This window comes from Vicugna pacos, chromosome 17 (assembly GCF_048564905.1).
Source record: "Vicugna pacos chromosome 17, VicPac4, whole genome shotgun sequence".
Classification (NCBI taxonomy): domain Eukaryota; kingdom Metazoa; phylum Chordata; class Mammalia; order Artiodactyla; family Camelidae; genus Vicugna; species Vicugna pacos.
Genome location: NC_133003.1, coordinates 51,316,220 through 51,334,381, shown reverse-complemented (window position 1 = coordinate 51,334,381; position 18,162 = coordinate 51,316,220). Strand labels below are relative to the sequence as shown.

General features: G+C 41.6%; 1 protein-coding gene across 7 annotated transcripts in view; it reads right to left on the bottom strand.

Moving 5' to 3' along the window:
* PPARG (peroxisome proliferator activated receptor gamma) overlaps positions 1–18,162 on the bottom strand; it is a 116,863-nt gene that overhangs the window by 22,387 nt on the left and 76,314 nt on the right. For all 7 annotated transcript variants that reach the window (XM_072941879.1, XM_072941876.1, XM_072941880.1 and 4 more), the window contains 2 exons: positions 10,841–10,979; positions 1,311–1,510 (listed from right to left, as the gene is read on the bottom strand). In XM_072941879.1, the coding sequence (XP_072797980.1) occupies positions 1,311–1,510; positions 10,841–10,979 (339 nt within the window). The remainder of the gene's footprint in view (positions 1–1,310; positions 1,511–10,840; positions 10,980–18,162) is intronic.

Here is an 18,162-nt window from a genome sequence, read left to right as displayed (position 1 = left end):
TCTCGAACAAAATAAACGTGCAAGACTGTAAGAAACTGTGAACAACTGGATACAGGTATAATGCTGCTGAGATAGCGGCCCCCGCGCTGGGAGTCAGAAAACCCCGGTCCTTCTTGACATCTGGCTTTTTAAGTAGCAATAACCCTAGGAGCCTTCTTTTCCTATTAGCTGATTCTACTCTTACGGTTTAGCTAAAAGGAAAAAAATAACATCTTGAGACAGTCATCAAAATACATTACAGGGTGAGAAAAATTTCCCCAAAACATAACTGAGTGGGGGGGAAAGTTACACATTTCTGTCCAGTAACTGTACAGCTCTCCCACAGGAGTTCATCTGAAAATAAACGACAACATAAAAGGGTTTCGAGGGTTGGGATAGTGCCTTCTGAATGTGTGTGGTGGCTCTTCCTACCCGGGCACCTGCTCAGACCTTATTCTCAAAGCCGGACCCAGCCTGTGAAAACTGCGGTACAGACGCTTGACGTGGGTCGCCGTGCAAGCCGACGGCAGGCTGGGACTAGAATTCAGAACCGTTATATTCTGCTTTAATATAATTCCCAGTTACGTTCTCCGCTTCCTGTCAGGGAAGAATTCTGCTTCTTGGAAAACCTGACTCAATAACCATTATAACCCATTCTGGGGAATCAAGGAGCCTGCAGATGTCTGAGAATCCCCTGCAGGAGCCCCGGCTGCTCAGAGCCGCCCAGAAGATCAAGTTCAGATACACAGTAAAAGGGCAGAGCTTCCAGGTCCCAGGAAGAATCAGCAGAGTGCCGCAAGGAAAGAAAGGCGACATAGTATCTGAAATGTATTTTTATGCCCCACGGAGAACTTCCCAAGAGGTAACTCGAGGGCTTCTCCTAAATGACACAGTAACAGGGTGGAGTAATTCCCTTTGCACATCCAGGTTCAGGCCCTTCCCAGAGAAGAGGAGGGCTGCCCGAAGGGCTATGGCCAGTTATTCTGGCGCCAAGAAGACACGGGTCCTGAAAGTGTGGTGGGACCAGGGGGCTGCAGTTCATTTGTTACGGTTAAGATGACCTGTACTTCTTTACACCAATCTCAAAAATTTTTATTAGGGGAACTTGAAGGACTTTTTCCTTATTCAAAATAATGTTTACTTACCCTCTCTGGAAGCATTTCCTCTCCAGTGTTTCAGACTCAGCCTGATTGTTGGCTGTTAGGGGTGTGTGTGTGTGTGTGTGTGTATGTGTGCACGTGTGTGTGTAATATGGTGAATCAATTATCCAAAGGGAAAACAACCACAGCACACCCAGCCGCCCCAAATGAAGACAGTAGAAGAGAACTAACTGATTTATCTGTTGTCTTTCCTGTCAAGATCGCCCTCGCCTTGGCTTTGGTCAGCGGGAAGGACTTTATGTATGAGTCATACAAGTGTTTTGCCAGGGCCCGGAGATCTGCCGACTCTGGGTTCAGTTGGTCGATATCACTGGAGATCTCTGCCAACAGCTTCTCCTTCTCGGCCTGTGGCATCCGCCCAAACCTGATGGCTACAGAGGAAGAGAAACAGCAGGATCAGTGACTGAGTTACTGCTGCTCCTAATGTGCACTGTTCTCCCTCAGGCCTGGAGACCCCATCGTAAGATCCCCTCCTCCCCTCTGCCAATCTCAAGTTCTGGTTTCTATCTACAACTTTGCTCATGTTTTTATTTCACAGCAATCGCTCAGTGTATCAGTAAAAATTAAATTGTTCACTTCTTTAAAGAAAGTAATGCATGATCTCACCAGGAAGGTGAAAAAAATCTAGGGGTTTGGCAAACCAAGGAAAGTATATTTACTTACAAATGAAGTAACTGAGAGTGAGCTCCTACTCAACCCTCAAAACCCCATTCAAATGTCACCTTTTTTGTGAGGGTTTCTCTGATTTCTTTGAGCAGTGTTTCTGATTCATTCCCCTGAACTCCCACAGTCCTCCGTGCATACTTCAATGATACCAGTCTCACACTGTGCTGTATTTACTCCACATGTCTATTTACCCCATTCTACAAGAAAACCTGGAAGGCCAGGGGCAATGTCTTATTCATCTTTGTATCCCCATCACTTGACATAAGGTCAGGCACTAAAAGGAGCAAGATGTTTCGTGAATTAAAGACAGGACTTTTGCAGAGTTCGAAGTTGTACAGACACAGGCCTCACTCCTAGGGAGTCTGTAAGATCTGTTTCGTCCCTTTTATAAAGAAATATGGACGGTGTTGTCCTTCATATCATTAGGCCAGACAGCACTTCTGCACTCAGTGGAGAGAAGCCGTAATCATCCCTCTGACACTCTAGGATTACCACTTAATGATGTTTGTCAAAAAGACAATTTCCTTAACATTTGACTTCCTGCAGGGTGAGGAAGTGAGGAAGAAGAAAACTAAAGAAAAAAATGGCAAAGAGGAACATTTAAGAGAGGTTTGTCAAGCTTAGGTGAGAGAAAAAACTATCTGTTTGTAACTCTTCCAACTCAAATATGTTTTTCTTCCTCCACACCAATGCTATCAGCAAAACATCATCATCGTTGTTTTTGACCAGTCATCACACTTCTTTCGAGGTGTTTACATACATTGTTTTAAAGCTTACACTTAAAAAAATTGAGCTATAATTGACATGTAGCATTATATTAGTTTCAAGTGTATAATATATCTCATATTTCATATACACAATTCCATATTTGTATATGTTGTGAAACGGTCACCACAGTAAGTCTAGTTAACACGCAGCATCACACGTAAACTCACGTCACCACGCCCCCGAGCCCACCCCCGCCTCTGGCAACCACCAGTCTGCCCTCTGCATCTGTGGGTTCAGTTTTTTTCTTTTTTTAGATTTCACATTTAGATCACATGGTATTTGTCTTTCTCTGTCTGACTTATCTCAATGTAACTCCCTCCAAGTCCATCCATGTTGCCACAAGCAGTAGGCTTTCCTTCTCTTTTTGTGGCTGAATGTATGTATTACACATGTATGTTATACATATAATAATTATATATATATATATATACACACACACATCACAACTTCTCTGTCCTTTCATCCATCAGCAGACACAGGTTGTCTCCACGTCTTGACTGCTGTAAACAGTGCTGCAATGACCACGGGGAAGCAGGTATCTTTTCAGTTAGTGTTTCTGTTTCCTTTGGATAAACAGTGGAATTGTGGGATCACGTGGAAATATGATTTTGAGCAATGCGACTCCGGGGCCACACTCTGGACTCTCTGCATTTCCCCATGACGGGGGCTTCTGGATGTCACAGCCAACATTACCCTGGGCACAGCTCTACTATCACACCTGCCAGATGCTGTCACAGTGGTGTGTTTTACGACAGCGCCCTTCCCCAAGCTGTAAGCTCCTCGAGGCCAGACACTGTCAGATTCACTGGTATCCCCAGCGGCACTCGGGCTCTGGCTGCTGCATACAGCAACGAATAGCGGAGGGTTCTTTGCTATACAGTATTATGCTAACGGTAGCATTTATACCATTAGACATAAAAACACATGAACACAGTTCCACCCGAATATTTGCTGAATTTTATTTTGAACTTGCTAGAGAAGAGATTGCTTTGCACCCGTGAGTCTCAAATTCATAAATTCATTTCAGTTGACCCTAAATAAGCTTTAATGCCCACTAATACAATTTCTGTGCTTAGGGGACCTCTGGGTTAGAGGAGATTTTCCCTCTCAGTTAAGGTTCCTTTAAATTAAATTAGTCTACATCATTTGGTAACTGCGTCTTCTGCACATGACCTCTTCAAATGGGAATCTTTAAACAGTCGCCATTTGGGGGTCAAAAATCTTGTCTCTCCTCACTCATTCCCATTCTCTTTCTGTCCGGCTCCGCAGGGATGGGCAGTGGTTGCTCCCGCCCTCCTGGGCCCTGCCCCTCAGATGTGATCTCACCCCTCACTGCCCTCTCCGTCACAGCGCCGAGCCTGGGCATCACCCACAGTGTTCTCTTTCCCTGCTGCACAACCCCACTGTGCCAGACATCACACTGGGTTTGGGACAGTTCAGAAAAAGCTTCCTAAATGATGAGCTCCTGTATTTACACGCGTATTATTTTAGCTCATGTATCAAACCAGCAGGACACCACTGTGCTGGTTTGTGCGGCTACCCTACCAGAACAGAACCATACGAGCACCAGGTTTTTCTCATCTGTGCTCCGGGCTGTGACAACACAAACACACGCAGCAGGTGCACAGTAAATTCCCGATGAATTAAACTCAAAAATATCAAGCTGAGAAACAGAAAACGAGACAGTATGCACACTGGGAAGTTTGGGAAAGTGATGGTAAGAGAAAGCACCCAGGAAGAATTATGGCACGTTAAAAGTTGCTGAAAGTTTGGTGTAAGACTTGGAGAAAACCCGTTATCACAGCAACCACAGGTGGCTGGAATCACCAGCAACCTGCCGCTCTCTGACTGTAGTTACTTTGCGGAGCACACGAGACTGTCTCTTCGCTCTGAACAATTACCGACCATCTACTGGGGGCCAGACATTGTTCTAGGTTCTGGTTACGTTTTCACAGATAATAAACTACGAATACACAGAAAAGTTTGCATACATAGGAAAGCACTTTTTTCCTAATACGTAATCAAAAAAGTTAATTTAAAATAAACAAACAGCCAAAGATAGCTACTTATTATACTTGCCAGTCCTGCTTTCCCAAAACTTAACCAAAACTGCAGGAAATAACTTTAAAAAATCATTCTAGAATATGGAGATATTAAAGCGAAAGCTTTGTGCTACCATCTAAATAAAGCGTGAATTTTTGTAAGCTGAAGATTCCCCCAAAGGCTAAACCTTAGGAACACATTTCTGTATCACTAAATGCCCATGCTCCAAATTAGGTTCAATGAACTATCAGTGCAACTAAGTATACAGATGATTTCAGCATTTTTACACACCAGAGGTTCAACAAAAGGGATGAAAAAGATCCCATTTGGTGGGACTGAATTTGCCTGAAACATACAGAAATCTCAATTTTTTATTGGTATGTACTTTTGAAGGGAAAAAATGTCGATTTTATTTTCTCGCTCTTGAGCCCCATGGAAAAACACCTGCCCACCTCGTGTGATAAGGCACAGAGTGTGTGGCACGGTGCCCGGCCCACAGCAACACTTAAACACAGCTTTTACTCCTCAGGGACAACGCGGTGTGGGGCAGTCACGGCTGTTGCAGGCGGTAGACCAGGACGGCAGCCACGCCCCACGGACCGAGACGCTTCCCCACAGGTAAAGAACAAACCTGGAAACCCAATCTCTCTGTCTACCTATCAGTATCTCTCTCTCTCTGTAACTCATTTGGGGAGTGGTGTGTTTTAGTGAACTCATTCTTGAAATCAGTTTCCCCCACTGGGTGGAGAATTGGAGAACCAAGAAGAGGGGGCAACAGAGAGGCTGAGCATGCCCTTCTGCAAGTCTGTGTTCCCACGCCTTCTCCCACTGCCTGAAAGACAGAAGGGACGCGCTCACGTGTTCTGCGAGCCACCGAGGCGGAACTTCTCGTCTCTCTGGAAGGCAGTGGGAGCGTCCACTCGAAGGGGTTCCAGCTCAGTGAAAAGCTTCCCTGGTCTTTAGCTGCTTTATCAGTGATGAGGGGCATGGAAACGCAGCTCTCTAAAGGCTCCCCCTGTAGCTGCAGATGTAGCTATAGAACTCCACACATCTCAGTGACACACAGGACTGCGGAACACGCCATGCACTCTGTTTTTTTTTTTTTTTAAAGCAATATTTGTTTAGCCTTTGAGGCCTTGGGGAAAAAAAGACACATTCTGTCTGTTCTACAGGTCTAGCACCTGTCACACAGAGCAACTTCCAGAATACTGGCATTCAGCGTCACGTCTGGGATAACCCATCGCCTACAGAGAATTCACGTATCTTGGTTTAAAAAACCATCAACATCAGAATCAGTACGTTCCCTTCGGGAAATAGGTTTGGTAGAAACTTCTTCATTTCTCGTGACCGTTTAGAACAGTATGCCTTTAAAAACATTTTTTTTCTTTTCTTTTAGGGGAGGTCATTAGGTTTACTTGTTTATTTATTTTTAGAGGAGATACTGGGGATGGAAACGAGGACCTGGTGAATGCTAAGCATGCGCTCGACCACTTGAGCTACACCCTCCCCCAGCATACCTTGATATGATACACTTTTACTGAACTGAAGGCAGCCCTCTGCCAGCACGTGACAGATTCAGCACCGCATCCTTGCTACTGATTTACTGAACACACACACTCTAAGCACATGGAGTATTGACGCATCCTGCCCTTCAGATCTGGCTATAGCGCTACAAAACAATCGATGTTTCTTAATGACAATTCATGTCATGTTTTAAAAACACCTGCCTACCTGTGGGGGTATTAAAGATAAAGGCTACTTATTTACAATCTTATTACAAAGATTAGTTAAAGCAGATTTTCAAAATAACAGGTCAATAAAATAGAAGGATGAATTAAGTTAATTCTTATTTTAAATGTTTTTATCTTTAACACATAAGGGGTGAATTTGCAGTCATATCAGGCTTTTGACAATTATACAAAATAAACAAGGCTATACTGTAAAGCATAGGAAACTATATTCAATATCTTGTAGTAACTTGTGGTGAAAAAGAATCTGAAAACAAATATATGTATGTTCATGTATGACTGCAGCATCGTGCTATGCATTAGAAATTGACACAATACTGTAAACTGATCATACTCCAATAAAAAAAATATATAAAGACACTTAAGGCCATGTCTCATGATCAGTTTTTCCACTATTAACACGTTTATTTTGCAAAAGCTGTGGTCTGTATATGAGACTTACATAACACTATTGCTTTTCATACGACTGTTGCCAGTAAGCTGTGTTTTTCCACCTTTCCGGAGGGGGGAGAAATGTGTGCATTTGAAGGTTTTGTAGGAGTTGGTAATCTAATAACTATTATTTCCTAGCTCCTCTAAAGTAAAACAAGGAGCAGCTTCAGCAGGAACATTAAGTCACTTTTTTTAGGGGCAGCATTTTTCAAACTATCTGTGGAGGACAGTTACACATTTGCCGAGGCTCCTTTCCAAAGCAGAGGTGGGCGCAAAAACACGGCCTCATCTTCTGACTCTGAAGTCTTACTTGACACCATTTAATTCATTCACTGGACACCTGTTTGAGGGAAGATACTTTCCTCTCCACCTTACTATTGACTCCCTCACTCACTGCCGTCTAGTTTTTGTTTTGTTTACACTCACCAAGACTTTGCTCTTAAAAGCCCCTAAAGCTTTTCTTCCGGCCCTATCTAGGGGCCCTTCCCAGCCTTCCCCCACCTTTAACACTGCTGACCTCTCCACCTTCTTATTTCAGAATTTCCTCTGCTGTTCTGGCTGTCCTGTCTTTCTGACTGCTCGTTTCCAGATCTCCCTGGCGGCCCCTCTTCCTTCACTCCGACTCTGTTATTCACGGTGCGAACTTCTCCCCAGCTCACAGAATGGGCCAATGCCTGCTGCCCCATCTCCCCTGGGATCTGGAGCCTTGCTTTTCACCCCTTCCTGTATTTCTTTACACATGGATGCTGGACATCCCGTCAGCACCTCAAACACAACGTAAAACCAAACTTGCCATTTCCCTCCAAACGGTCTCCTCCTGCCCTCCTTTCTTGGTTAATTCACTCCACCACCCAAGCTGGACGCCTCGAATCCCCTCTGACAGCCTCGCTCCTCTCGGACACGGGCCACCGTGTGGGCATCTCCCTCAGTCCCATTTCTTCTCACCATTTCCCTGTGCCTCGTTCATGACACTGCATTGGTCTTCTGATGGGTTTCCCTGAATTTTCCCATAACTTCTCCTTTTTACTGCTGTCAGTAGTTTAGTTCTTGGTACTAAAGGTCTGATGGCTCCCTTGCTTTATTATAAGAACCTGGTGCTCCAGGAAAGGTAAGAGACACAGCAGAGGAAGAAAGGGGAGTCAGGGTCGTGCGGAACAGCAGGCGTGGGAGCTGGGGCTTGAGTGCCAGGCAGGATCCTGGCAGAGAACAGGTCACAAGAAGCACAGGCCGTGAGGCAGCCCATCGCAGGGTGGCTTGCAGGAACCGCAGGGCACACAGTCTGCCTGAAATGTCAGTGGAAAAGGGCAGCAGTGGGAAAAGGAGGAGGAGGCCAGCCTGCCCGGGATCGCGAAGCCCCGCAGGAGGAGCCCGGGACTTTCGACTTTGTTCTGTTTTCTGAGAGTTACCCTTGGGTAATTTCCCCTTACACCACAAAGAAGACTAAAGAAACAAAAAGTAACATGTTGAAGTTTAAACTTATTTGCCATTTAGGCCTTCCTTTTTTTTTTTTTTTTTTTTGCAATAAACACTAATGCTTCTGCCTACAAGGAAGGAGAGAACTACTTCAGAAATGCTGAGTGCCAGAAAAATCTGTGAAACCATTTTTCCAGAATTTTATGAAGCTGCTGAGAGATTATTTTTAAGGGTGTCAGTTTTATTTTAAATAAAAAAAATCCATTATTTATATAATAGGAATCCTAATCAGCAAAGGTTCCACTAACATTTTATATTTATGAAAACTATATTTCACATATTTATGAAAACTTTCTGTGCAAACTCAGTGGGAAGGGGGAGACCTAGCTGAATGACGCACAAGTAACGTGGGTCCATTCTTTTCTGCTTCAGATTAGTTTTTTAAGTGCACAGCCTACACTTTTTCTTTTTATTATTTAGTTCATACATGAAAAGCAGCTCTTGAATATGAAATATTCACTGGTCAAAATTCCTTTCTTTTAAATTACTTTAACTTTATTTTGTGTGTGTGTTGTGGGGGTAACTAGGTTTATGTATTTTTTAGAGGAGGTACTGGGGATTGAACCCAGGACTCTGCATGCCATGCATGCGCTCGACCACTGGAGCTATACCCTCCCTCAAAGTTCTTAAAGACTAAATTATCTTATTAAAATAAAGAGGACACATTTAAAAAATATGATTAACGTCGGGGATCTTGACAGCAGGATTTTCATTCATCAGGATAACGGGCGAAACCAGTCACAACCTAGCTGCTGAGTTTCCCGCTTGTGTACAGATCACATGGCCACTTTCCGTGCAACACACTCGTATCAAGATCCCCCAAAACGGATCTCCTTAGTCACGTCTGCAGTCCTGTAAGTGCTGAACTACATGGTCTTTGATGCCATGACGTTTAATTCCTCTTTTTTGGGGGGCTTTGCAAGAACCAACTGAATACTCGCCTATCAACAGTGCTCCACTCTCTAAACAGAATAAGTAAACTGTCATAAGAAGTCAAAAGACGCCCTTATTATCAAGTTCATGATAGCTTTCTTTGACTTTTCTGAATAGGGAAAATTATACCATCTATACTATATACGTTAGACTTTAAATATTGCATGTCTATAACCAATGAGCAATAGGAGATAAATTTTACATGAATTATGTGCAAGCAACAGGAAATACATTTTACATCAATACGAAAAGTGATCATTTTTTTTAAAAGACAAAAAATAAACAGCATTAAAAGCAGAACTGGCAAGCTTTCCTAGGCAGTCTTAGCAACAGTGATCTCAAAGTCAAAATTTCTTCACAAAGATAAAATAAGTTTATTGCAACTTGATTGCATCACCTCAAATATAATTCTTGATTTGAAAATGTGCCCTTATGTTTTATGAGGAGTGAAACAAAAAGGAAATTGATGGAACTAAACCAGCAAATTATTTTGCAATTAATGACTGCAGTTGTATACAGAGCAGATGTAATCAATTGTGGAGGAAAGCCGAACCAAATTTCCATCCTGTCCAGTAGAGCTGAGGGATCTATTCAAAATACATTCTCGCCCTTAGAGGAAATGACCCTATATTAAGAATACAAATGTAACTTTGTAAACTATTTTTAAAGGGTAGGAGATCAATTCAATTAGTGATCCCCAAATATCCTGATTTCTGCTGTAAAAACCAAACATCCGCACGACAGAACAAAACCTCAATTTTCACAGATGCTTTGGAGTCCCTGTAGTTGAAGACTGACTTCAAATATTACCTTCTTGCCAGATCAGTTTTAAGAGAGGAAAAGGAAAAAGAAAGAAAAAATAGGGTATATGATGATAGGAGACTTGGGATTTAATTTGATTATTTTGGCAATTTTCTGTCTCTTGAGCCCATAATGATTTTTGAAAGAATTGACTAATACTTGACAACCATACTACTACCAAGTTACATCCAAAATTTGTTTTGTGAGCCAGTCAACCAGTGAGAGCCAAATGGCCATCAAGAACTGTTTCTTCAGACGGGGCTATCGCCCAGGACTTTACTGAGTTAGTCCTACAGTTCATGAAAACACGGGTCTTCTCAGGTCTTCTATATTCCTGTCTTTAAGTCGATACTTCAAATCATAAGCTTGACTCTAGATACAGGTTTAAAAAGTAGAAACGTTTTGCTCTCTCATGCTACTGTGGACATTGAAGTGGAACTTCAAAATACTTAATCCACAAATTGCAGGCTCTACAAAGTTAAGGACAGTGTTCTGCTCATTTTTGCACAGTAAAGAGAAAAAAAAGTACATCTATCTAAATGCTGACATGTCAGTTAAGTTCTATATCTAGAAATCTGCAGAACCTTCTTACATTTGCAGCAGAAACGACCAAGGCACCTAGTGCACTTTTGCTTTTAATGCTATTAATGAGAAGGATTTGCATTTAAAGCTGAAAAGCCCTGACCTAACTTGAGAAGTGGTTTTATCGGCACGCAAGATTCTGAAACCGGGCAATCTGTGGAAACACCGTACACCTTTTCAGCAATGGCCCTGGTGTCTACCGACCTGGCAGCAATCATGAAAATAATTAAGGACATGGCACCACGCGTCACTTACCGTTGTGAGACATCCCCACGGCAAGGCATTTCTGAAACCGGCAGTACTGGCATTTATTTCTACTTTTTTTGTGGATCCGACAGTTCAGATCACACCTATCATAAATAAGCTTCAATCTGATTGTTCTCCGGAAGAAACCCTGCAAAGAGATATGGGAAAAAAAAAATGAAGCACATTTTAAGTGTTTGTGACAATGGAATCAGCGGTGTGCGGCTTCATCAGGCACATGGGCGTGGGTGTCAGACAAGGTAGGTTCTCGACCCAGTTCTGTCACTGGTGACTTTAGGCACATAACCTCTCTCAGTTTTCTCTGCTAATAAAATAAAGAACCAGAGGCCTTCCAGCATCCTTTTTTAGCTCTTAGACAGTGACCACATGCAACTGATGTCATTCAATGTATCTTGGCTCCACAGCTGGATTTCAGCAAGCTCTAAGAAGTGCTCTGGATTTAATGTAATGCAAATAAAACACCATGTAATCAGTTCAGTTTCTCTGTAAATCATTCCAGCAGCATGCCCCAGCCTTTACAATTGTGCTAAGCAGTTTGGCAAAGTTATAATCATTTCATCCTAAAACATGAGCAGGGCCAATAAAAATCCACATGTGGATAGTTTTTTTGGAATTCTCTATGTTGCATAATTTCCTACACAATTGGCTTCATTTACTTACGCGTTTGAAAGTGTGCTCCATTATCGTTGGAGCCCACAAACAAAAAAGATAATAGAAAATAACATGAGAGGTAATGTAGAAATCCTCAGAATCCTCATAAAATTGACTGTCATCTCAAAATGGTAAATACATCAAGGATGATTGAATTCTGCTACATTTATATATTTTTGAAAGACTCCCCCAAAATTCTAACCAGAAATGTTTTCTAACTCCATTTTTTAGGTTGTTTTTTTTGTTCAGAGTATTCCTACTCATTTCTATTGTGTTCATTTCCATGAAACTCACTTCTTAATCCTTTCAGATTTTTCGGGCACTGTTTGGTACAAAAAAGCACTGGATTAGTATTGATGCTACCACAGACATGCATTTTGACTTTCTCCAGACTGCTTCCTTGACCTCTAGGCAAGTATGTTCAACTGCTCCTCTGACGTCTTCACTTGGCAACCTAACATCCACCTCTAAGCCGGCACATCCAACGCTGAGCCCTACACGCTTACTTCCCCGTAGCTTCCCCCACCTCGGCTGATACAACGCCATCCTTGAAGTCACTCTCAGCATCTCTCTCTCCCCCTTTCTCGTGCAAAGCTCTCTTTCTATACATACAATCGCCCATTTCCTCCTTTGCCTTCAAGCTGAGCTAACACCTCAGCTTCTCAATAGCTTCTTATCCACCCTATTTAATCCTGTGGCCTGGCCCCAGCCTGCCTCTCCTCTACAATTCTTTCACTCCTTTACTCTGCTCTAGTTTTTTTCCCCAAAAGCACTTACGACTTCCTAACATACCACACAATTTACTTATTACATCTGTGTTTATTTTCTGCCCCTCCCCCACTGCCCAACTAAAACTGTGAGCTCCATGGGGGCAGGGGTGGTCTCTTACGCCCCGGATGTAACCGAAACACCAGCGAGAGCGCTCCAGTAAAAGCCACTGAATGAATATGTGTGTCACTTGACCTCCTTTCTGGGACATCTCTGATAGCGTGTGATTCCATACTATGACAGATGTATTATAAGGCCACTGGCACACTCTTTTCCTCTCAGTGGTTTTGCTCTCTTATTAAATGTAATCATTACACACATGTAGGAATTGCATGTAACTACAAAACATAAGATAAACAAACGAGCCCACTGTCCAAGCCAAGATTTAAAATCACAACCAGCCACGTGCACGCATTTCTGTATTCTTCCCTCACCCAGCTCCTGCTCCTGGGGCCGCTTGACAACATAATCATTATCCCCTATTTTGTGTTTATCATTTCCTTGACCTTTAAGAAAATACAGTTTTATAGTTTCAGATTCTCCTGAACTTCCCTTTTATATTTTCCGTCTTTTTGCCACTAATTAACTATGACAGCAAAGGCAAACGTCAGAAAAACAGCCAAATGAGATCACACAAAAATACATAATTACAATGGCAAAAGTAAGTAAAAGCAAACATTTCTCACCAAAGTTCTGTACTTTACTCTTCTCATTAGTAAAGAAGACGTATCTTTTTAATATTCAAAGATCCTACGAATCCTTCAGGAACTGAAAGAGGTTTCAAGTTCTAGCCAATTCCGGGTAGGTGACATTCTTTACGACATTGTCTCATTCTCACTGATTTCTTTGTGTATATTTTTCAGTTCGGTAGCCTTTCTTCTGCTCTGTCTAGTACGCCATTCAGCCCTTTCAGTGATGTTTTCTTTCTTTTTTAAAAAATTTTGCCCAACTTTTGAATTTATTTTTAATCAGTTCAGTGAAAATTTTCTCTCGGACAATGAAAAATGTATCAGGATATAAAGAACATTCATCACAGTAACGGACAGCATCTTTGTAAAAGCAAACCCCCATCTTGTTTGTTTTGTTTTTTTATTTCAATGACCGTATTTTTTTCACTTTTGTAAGTTCCATCTGGCTTATTTCCAGAGCTGCTCATTCCTGACAGTCTGCTGTTGCTCATTCTCTGTGCTTCTGCCCTGACCTTTAAGCACTTCACAGGCAGCCGCTGTACCTCGGAATCAGGCAGCCCGGCACCCACTCCCCTTGGGGGGGGGTGGAGAGGCCCAAGTCTGCTTTCTGCCCTTGTTACTGTGTATTCATTTCCGATGGATATCATCGAGCTGACTGCCTACTTACGCGCTTGCTGATATTTTTTTTGAACTAGTTCCTTGACCTTAAACTTTGAGACTCCCACAGGGTCTAAACCGGGAATGATTTCCTCCAGAGAGAATCTGCAGACCCTTCTGTTGGAAGCCAGGGGTGCCGCTGGCTTCTGCTTCAGACTCCCTTTGGGAATCCTGGCTCCACCTGGAAGCCCCGGACTCGGCTCCGCCTCCTGCCGCAGGCATCTAGCTTTGGGGCGGTGCTACACCTCAGCGTTCCCATGGGCATCTCTCCTGAGGGAACCCTGCCCTTCCAAACGTGCCTGCAGCTCGCAAAGACCTAGGATCATTTTGTTTCTTTGTTTTGTTACTGTTGTTCTGGAGAGTTTACCCCACCTCTTGTCAAATCCGCAATATCGCAGAGGATGTGACCTGTGTGGGATCTGCTGGAAAGCGAAGTCTCTTTAACTCTTAAAGGGTTCTAAGGAGTTTTGAATATTAAAAAGACATTTTTTTCACTGAGTCACAGAAGGCTACTGTACAGAACTGTTCTCACTAATAAATATTGGTGAGCAATTTAAAAAACTTTTTGCCATTCTGATCGTATGTATTTTGTAATAGTCCTTGACTGCTTCTCTAATTTTCACTTTTAAAAACCTGATGTTAATGGTTGAAAACGCTGCTTGGCTAGCTAAAAGTGAGGCAGAGTGCTCACTTACCTGGCATGGCTGGAGAGGAAGGCTTTTTAATAGAATTATGGTTTTGTCTTTAAGTTTAACCCTTAAAATACAATTTTTTGTTCTGACTCATACCATGTCTTTCAAAGTATCACATTTTTGTGTGTGTGTGATGATTCAGGGTCTCCCAATGGTAAAGGATAATCATTCTGAATATCACTTATGTACTATGTACATAAAACCTTGAACTGAATGCCTACAGACTCCAGCACAAGCTTGGAACTTGCTTTTACTTTTTCTTTAAAAAAAGACTAAGTTCATAATAACAAACTGTTTTCTAGTCATTTGACTCTTTCAAGAAATCCAGAGAGGAAGGCTGGAGGCTCTTACTGAGTGTCTTTCTGTAAAATTATTTATTGATTTGAAGAATAAAGTAGGTTTCTCCATAGTACCGGTAAAGAAACACTCCTTAACAACTCTCTCCTTTATTATGTCAGCTTCCATAAAACGATGCTCAATTTCAACAGCTCACTCTTCTGGTTACTGTGAAGTCTATGAACTGGTGTGACGGAGGTGCACCAGTCACCATTTCAGAAAACTGTTTTGTGTATGTGTATCTTTCTCTCTCATTCTTTCTTTCCTCTTCTTTTCTTTCCTCTCTTTCCTTCTTCCCTTCCTTCCTTCCTTCCTTCCTTATTGAAGTATAGTCAGTTCACAATGTTGTGTCAATTTCTGGTGTACAGCATGTTTCAGTCATTCATATACATACATATATTCACTTTCATATTCTTTTTCATTATAAGTTACTACAAGATACTGAATATAGTTTCCTGTGCTCTACAGAAGAAACTTGTTGTATATCTATTTTATATACAGTAGTTAGTATCTGCAAATCTTTCTTTAAAAAACTGTTTTTTACTTAAATTTTTTTTAATGAAAGTACTGGGGATTGAACCTAGACCTCATGCATGCTAAGTACACACTCTACCACTGAGCTATTTCCCTCCCCACAGTATCTGCAAATCTTGAACTCCTTACCCCTTTCCCCCTAGTAACCTTAAGTTTGTTTTCTATGTTTGTGAGTCTGTTTCAGTTTTTTAAATAAGTTCTTTGTCTTTTTTTTGTTTTTTTTAGATTCCACATATGAATGATCTCATATGGTATTTTTCTTTCTCTTTCTGGCTTACTTCACTTAGAATGACAATCTCCAGGTCCATCCATGTTGCTGCAAATGGCATTATTTTATTCTTTTTTATGGCTGAGTAATACTCCATTGTATAAATATATCACAACTTCTTTATCTGGTCATCTGTTGATGGACATTTAGGTTGTTTCCATGTCTTGGCTATTGTAAATAGTGCTGCTATGAACACTGGGGCATGTGTCTTTTTGAAATAGAGTTCCCTCCAGATACATGCCCAGGAGTGGGACTGCTGGGTAATATGTAAGTATATTTTTAGTTTTTTGAGGAATCTCCATACTGTTTTCCATAATGGCTGCACCAAACTACATTCCCACCAGCGTGTGGGAGGGTTCCCTTTTCTCCACACCCTCTCCAGCATTTGTATTTTTTTACTCTGAAGATTTCATATCTGCTTGTGAGAATGTGATGCCTGTTTTTCAAAAAATTTTCTCCAACTTCTCCTTCATTGCTTTACTAGTAACAAAACTTCAGGTGCAATAAGACCTAAGGATGGTATTGTTAGTTTTACAATGAGATTAAACACTGTGTGTCGGACCTGCGTTAGGCTTTATCATGAAGTGGGGCAGCCCAGAGAAGCTGCGTCAGTGAGCTACCACTGGCAGGTGGGAATGTACTAAAAACTCTCCCTGAGGTAGGGTCCTACAAAAATAGATCACAGTGTATCATACGGCAGAGTGTGTTCCCTTATACCTTTAGCTAAGTCTATGGTTCTAAAACGATCTTTCACTACAGATACAAAAATACGATGAAACCTACTAGGGGAAAAAATAAGTGTCCAATTTGTGAGCAATAAATGACAGCTCTGCAAGATCTAAAGTATATTAATCCTCCAGTAGCCACAGGTGATTTTTACCTAAGTCTGCAATATTAATAACCCAAGAATCCATCATTATTTCCCTGTAATCCAAACCCAGTCTTTTAGTTTGTCTGAATTTTGGCAAGAATCACTAATGTAAACCTGTTCCACTGGCACTGTACAACTGTGGAAGACAACCCACTGGCAGCTTTCTTAAGCAGCCTAACTATTTTTTTTTTAATCCATAAATCAGTTTGTAGGTTTGAGGTCAACTGTATTTTAATTATGGGTCTATCCCACATTCTACTGAAATGACAAATGTTACGTTGCTAAAGCACCTTCCAGAAAATACACACAGGTGAGTCAGACACGTGCGTGAACTTCATCTTCACGAGTCCTGCTGACGAGCTGAGGCGGCGTCTTCGTGCACTGGCAGCCACTGGTCTAACTCGGCTGCATTCAGAGCCTGGCAGCAGTTTCCTTTAGCTCCAAAGTGGCAAAGAATGAGTATTTCTTCAGCCTTATGTCTTACAGTAGTGGTTCTCAAACTTTCTGGTGTCAGCACTCCTTTACCCGCTTAAAAAGTGTTGAGGTTTCCAAAGAGCTTTTGTTATATGGGCTGTGTCTATTGATAGAAATAAAACCTGAGACGCTGGGAGGTACAAGAACACATAGGCAGCACGCCGTCAGGCATGAGGGCTGCAGCGACATTCCACATCGTGCAGCTTCAGCAACGCTCCACTCACACTCCGGAGAGGAGGAGAGTGAAGAAGGCAAATAACAGCTTAGTATTATAATGAAAGTAGTGTCAGCCTCATGGGTGTCTCAAAAGGGTCTGAGGGACGCCCAGAGGTCCCCAAACCACACTTTGAGAAAAACTGACTTAAACTTAGGCCAAATTTTATATTATTCCTCTAACATTTTTCTTATTCTTATTTTTTTTAACCAAAAATAAAAAGGAAGTTTTAATGTAGTAAATAAGTTTAGTAAACACCAAGTATATTTTCAGTTGTTAATGAAGACATGATACATTCAAGAAAGTTTTTTTTAAATTTTTATCTATAAAATGAGCAGATGGCTATGCTCCCTTCCAAGGTTAGCATAACCTTTGCGTTTCAGTCTAGGAAGTCTGTAATCCGTATTTTGAATGGTTAGCACGTTACTGCAGGTTAGTACACAAGGCTGAGTTTTCCTCCACTGCTTTTGTTTATTTGTTGATCGTGAAGGACTCCTCCGGGTTTGCCAGGCGTTATTAAGGGTTTATTCTCCGTCTCTGCCTTAGAACCTTTCTGTTCGTACCTCGAGGGCACTTGGGTTTTTCTCCTCTGTTTTCTCTCTTCTTTCTGCTACTTTTCTTCTTCGCGTGCTTTTATCTTCTAAGTTTTTAGGCCCTCAGAGCTTAGCTTTAACACTATAACCAACTACTGACAATATTTGTCTTTCAACTTCTAACCATTTCAGAAGTGTTAACTCTCCACAAATATCTGGCAAACAGAAGCAAGGTGAAACTGTTTGCTTAAAACTTTTAGTTTCCAAGTGCTTTACCAGCCCACAAAAACCAATGATTTATTGTCGAAACTTAACCAACCATACTGTTTTTATTTATTCATCAACATAAATTAGCAAGATGAGCAAAACTGAATGATTTCTTCAGGTATTTCTCAGAATTTGGCAACAATTCATTCAGTTAAAAACTGTATAAATCTAATTCAATAAAATGACATGTTCTGACTATGCCTTGAGAATGTAATGATTTCAAGTAAGACCGCAGATATTTTAGTTTGGTTTCAGTCATAGAATGAAGGAGTTTTACTGTTTTAAATGAAAGCACATCTCTTGCCAGAAGTACTTCAGAGTCATTTTGGAATTTCAGACCTTAGAGGGAAATGAGAAGC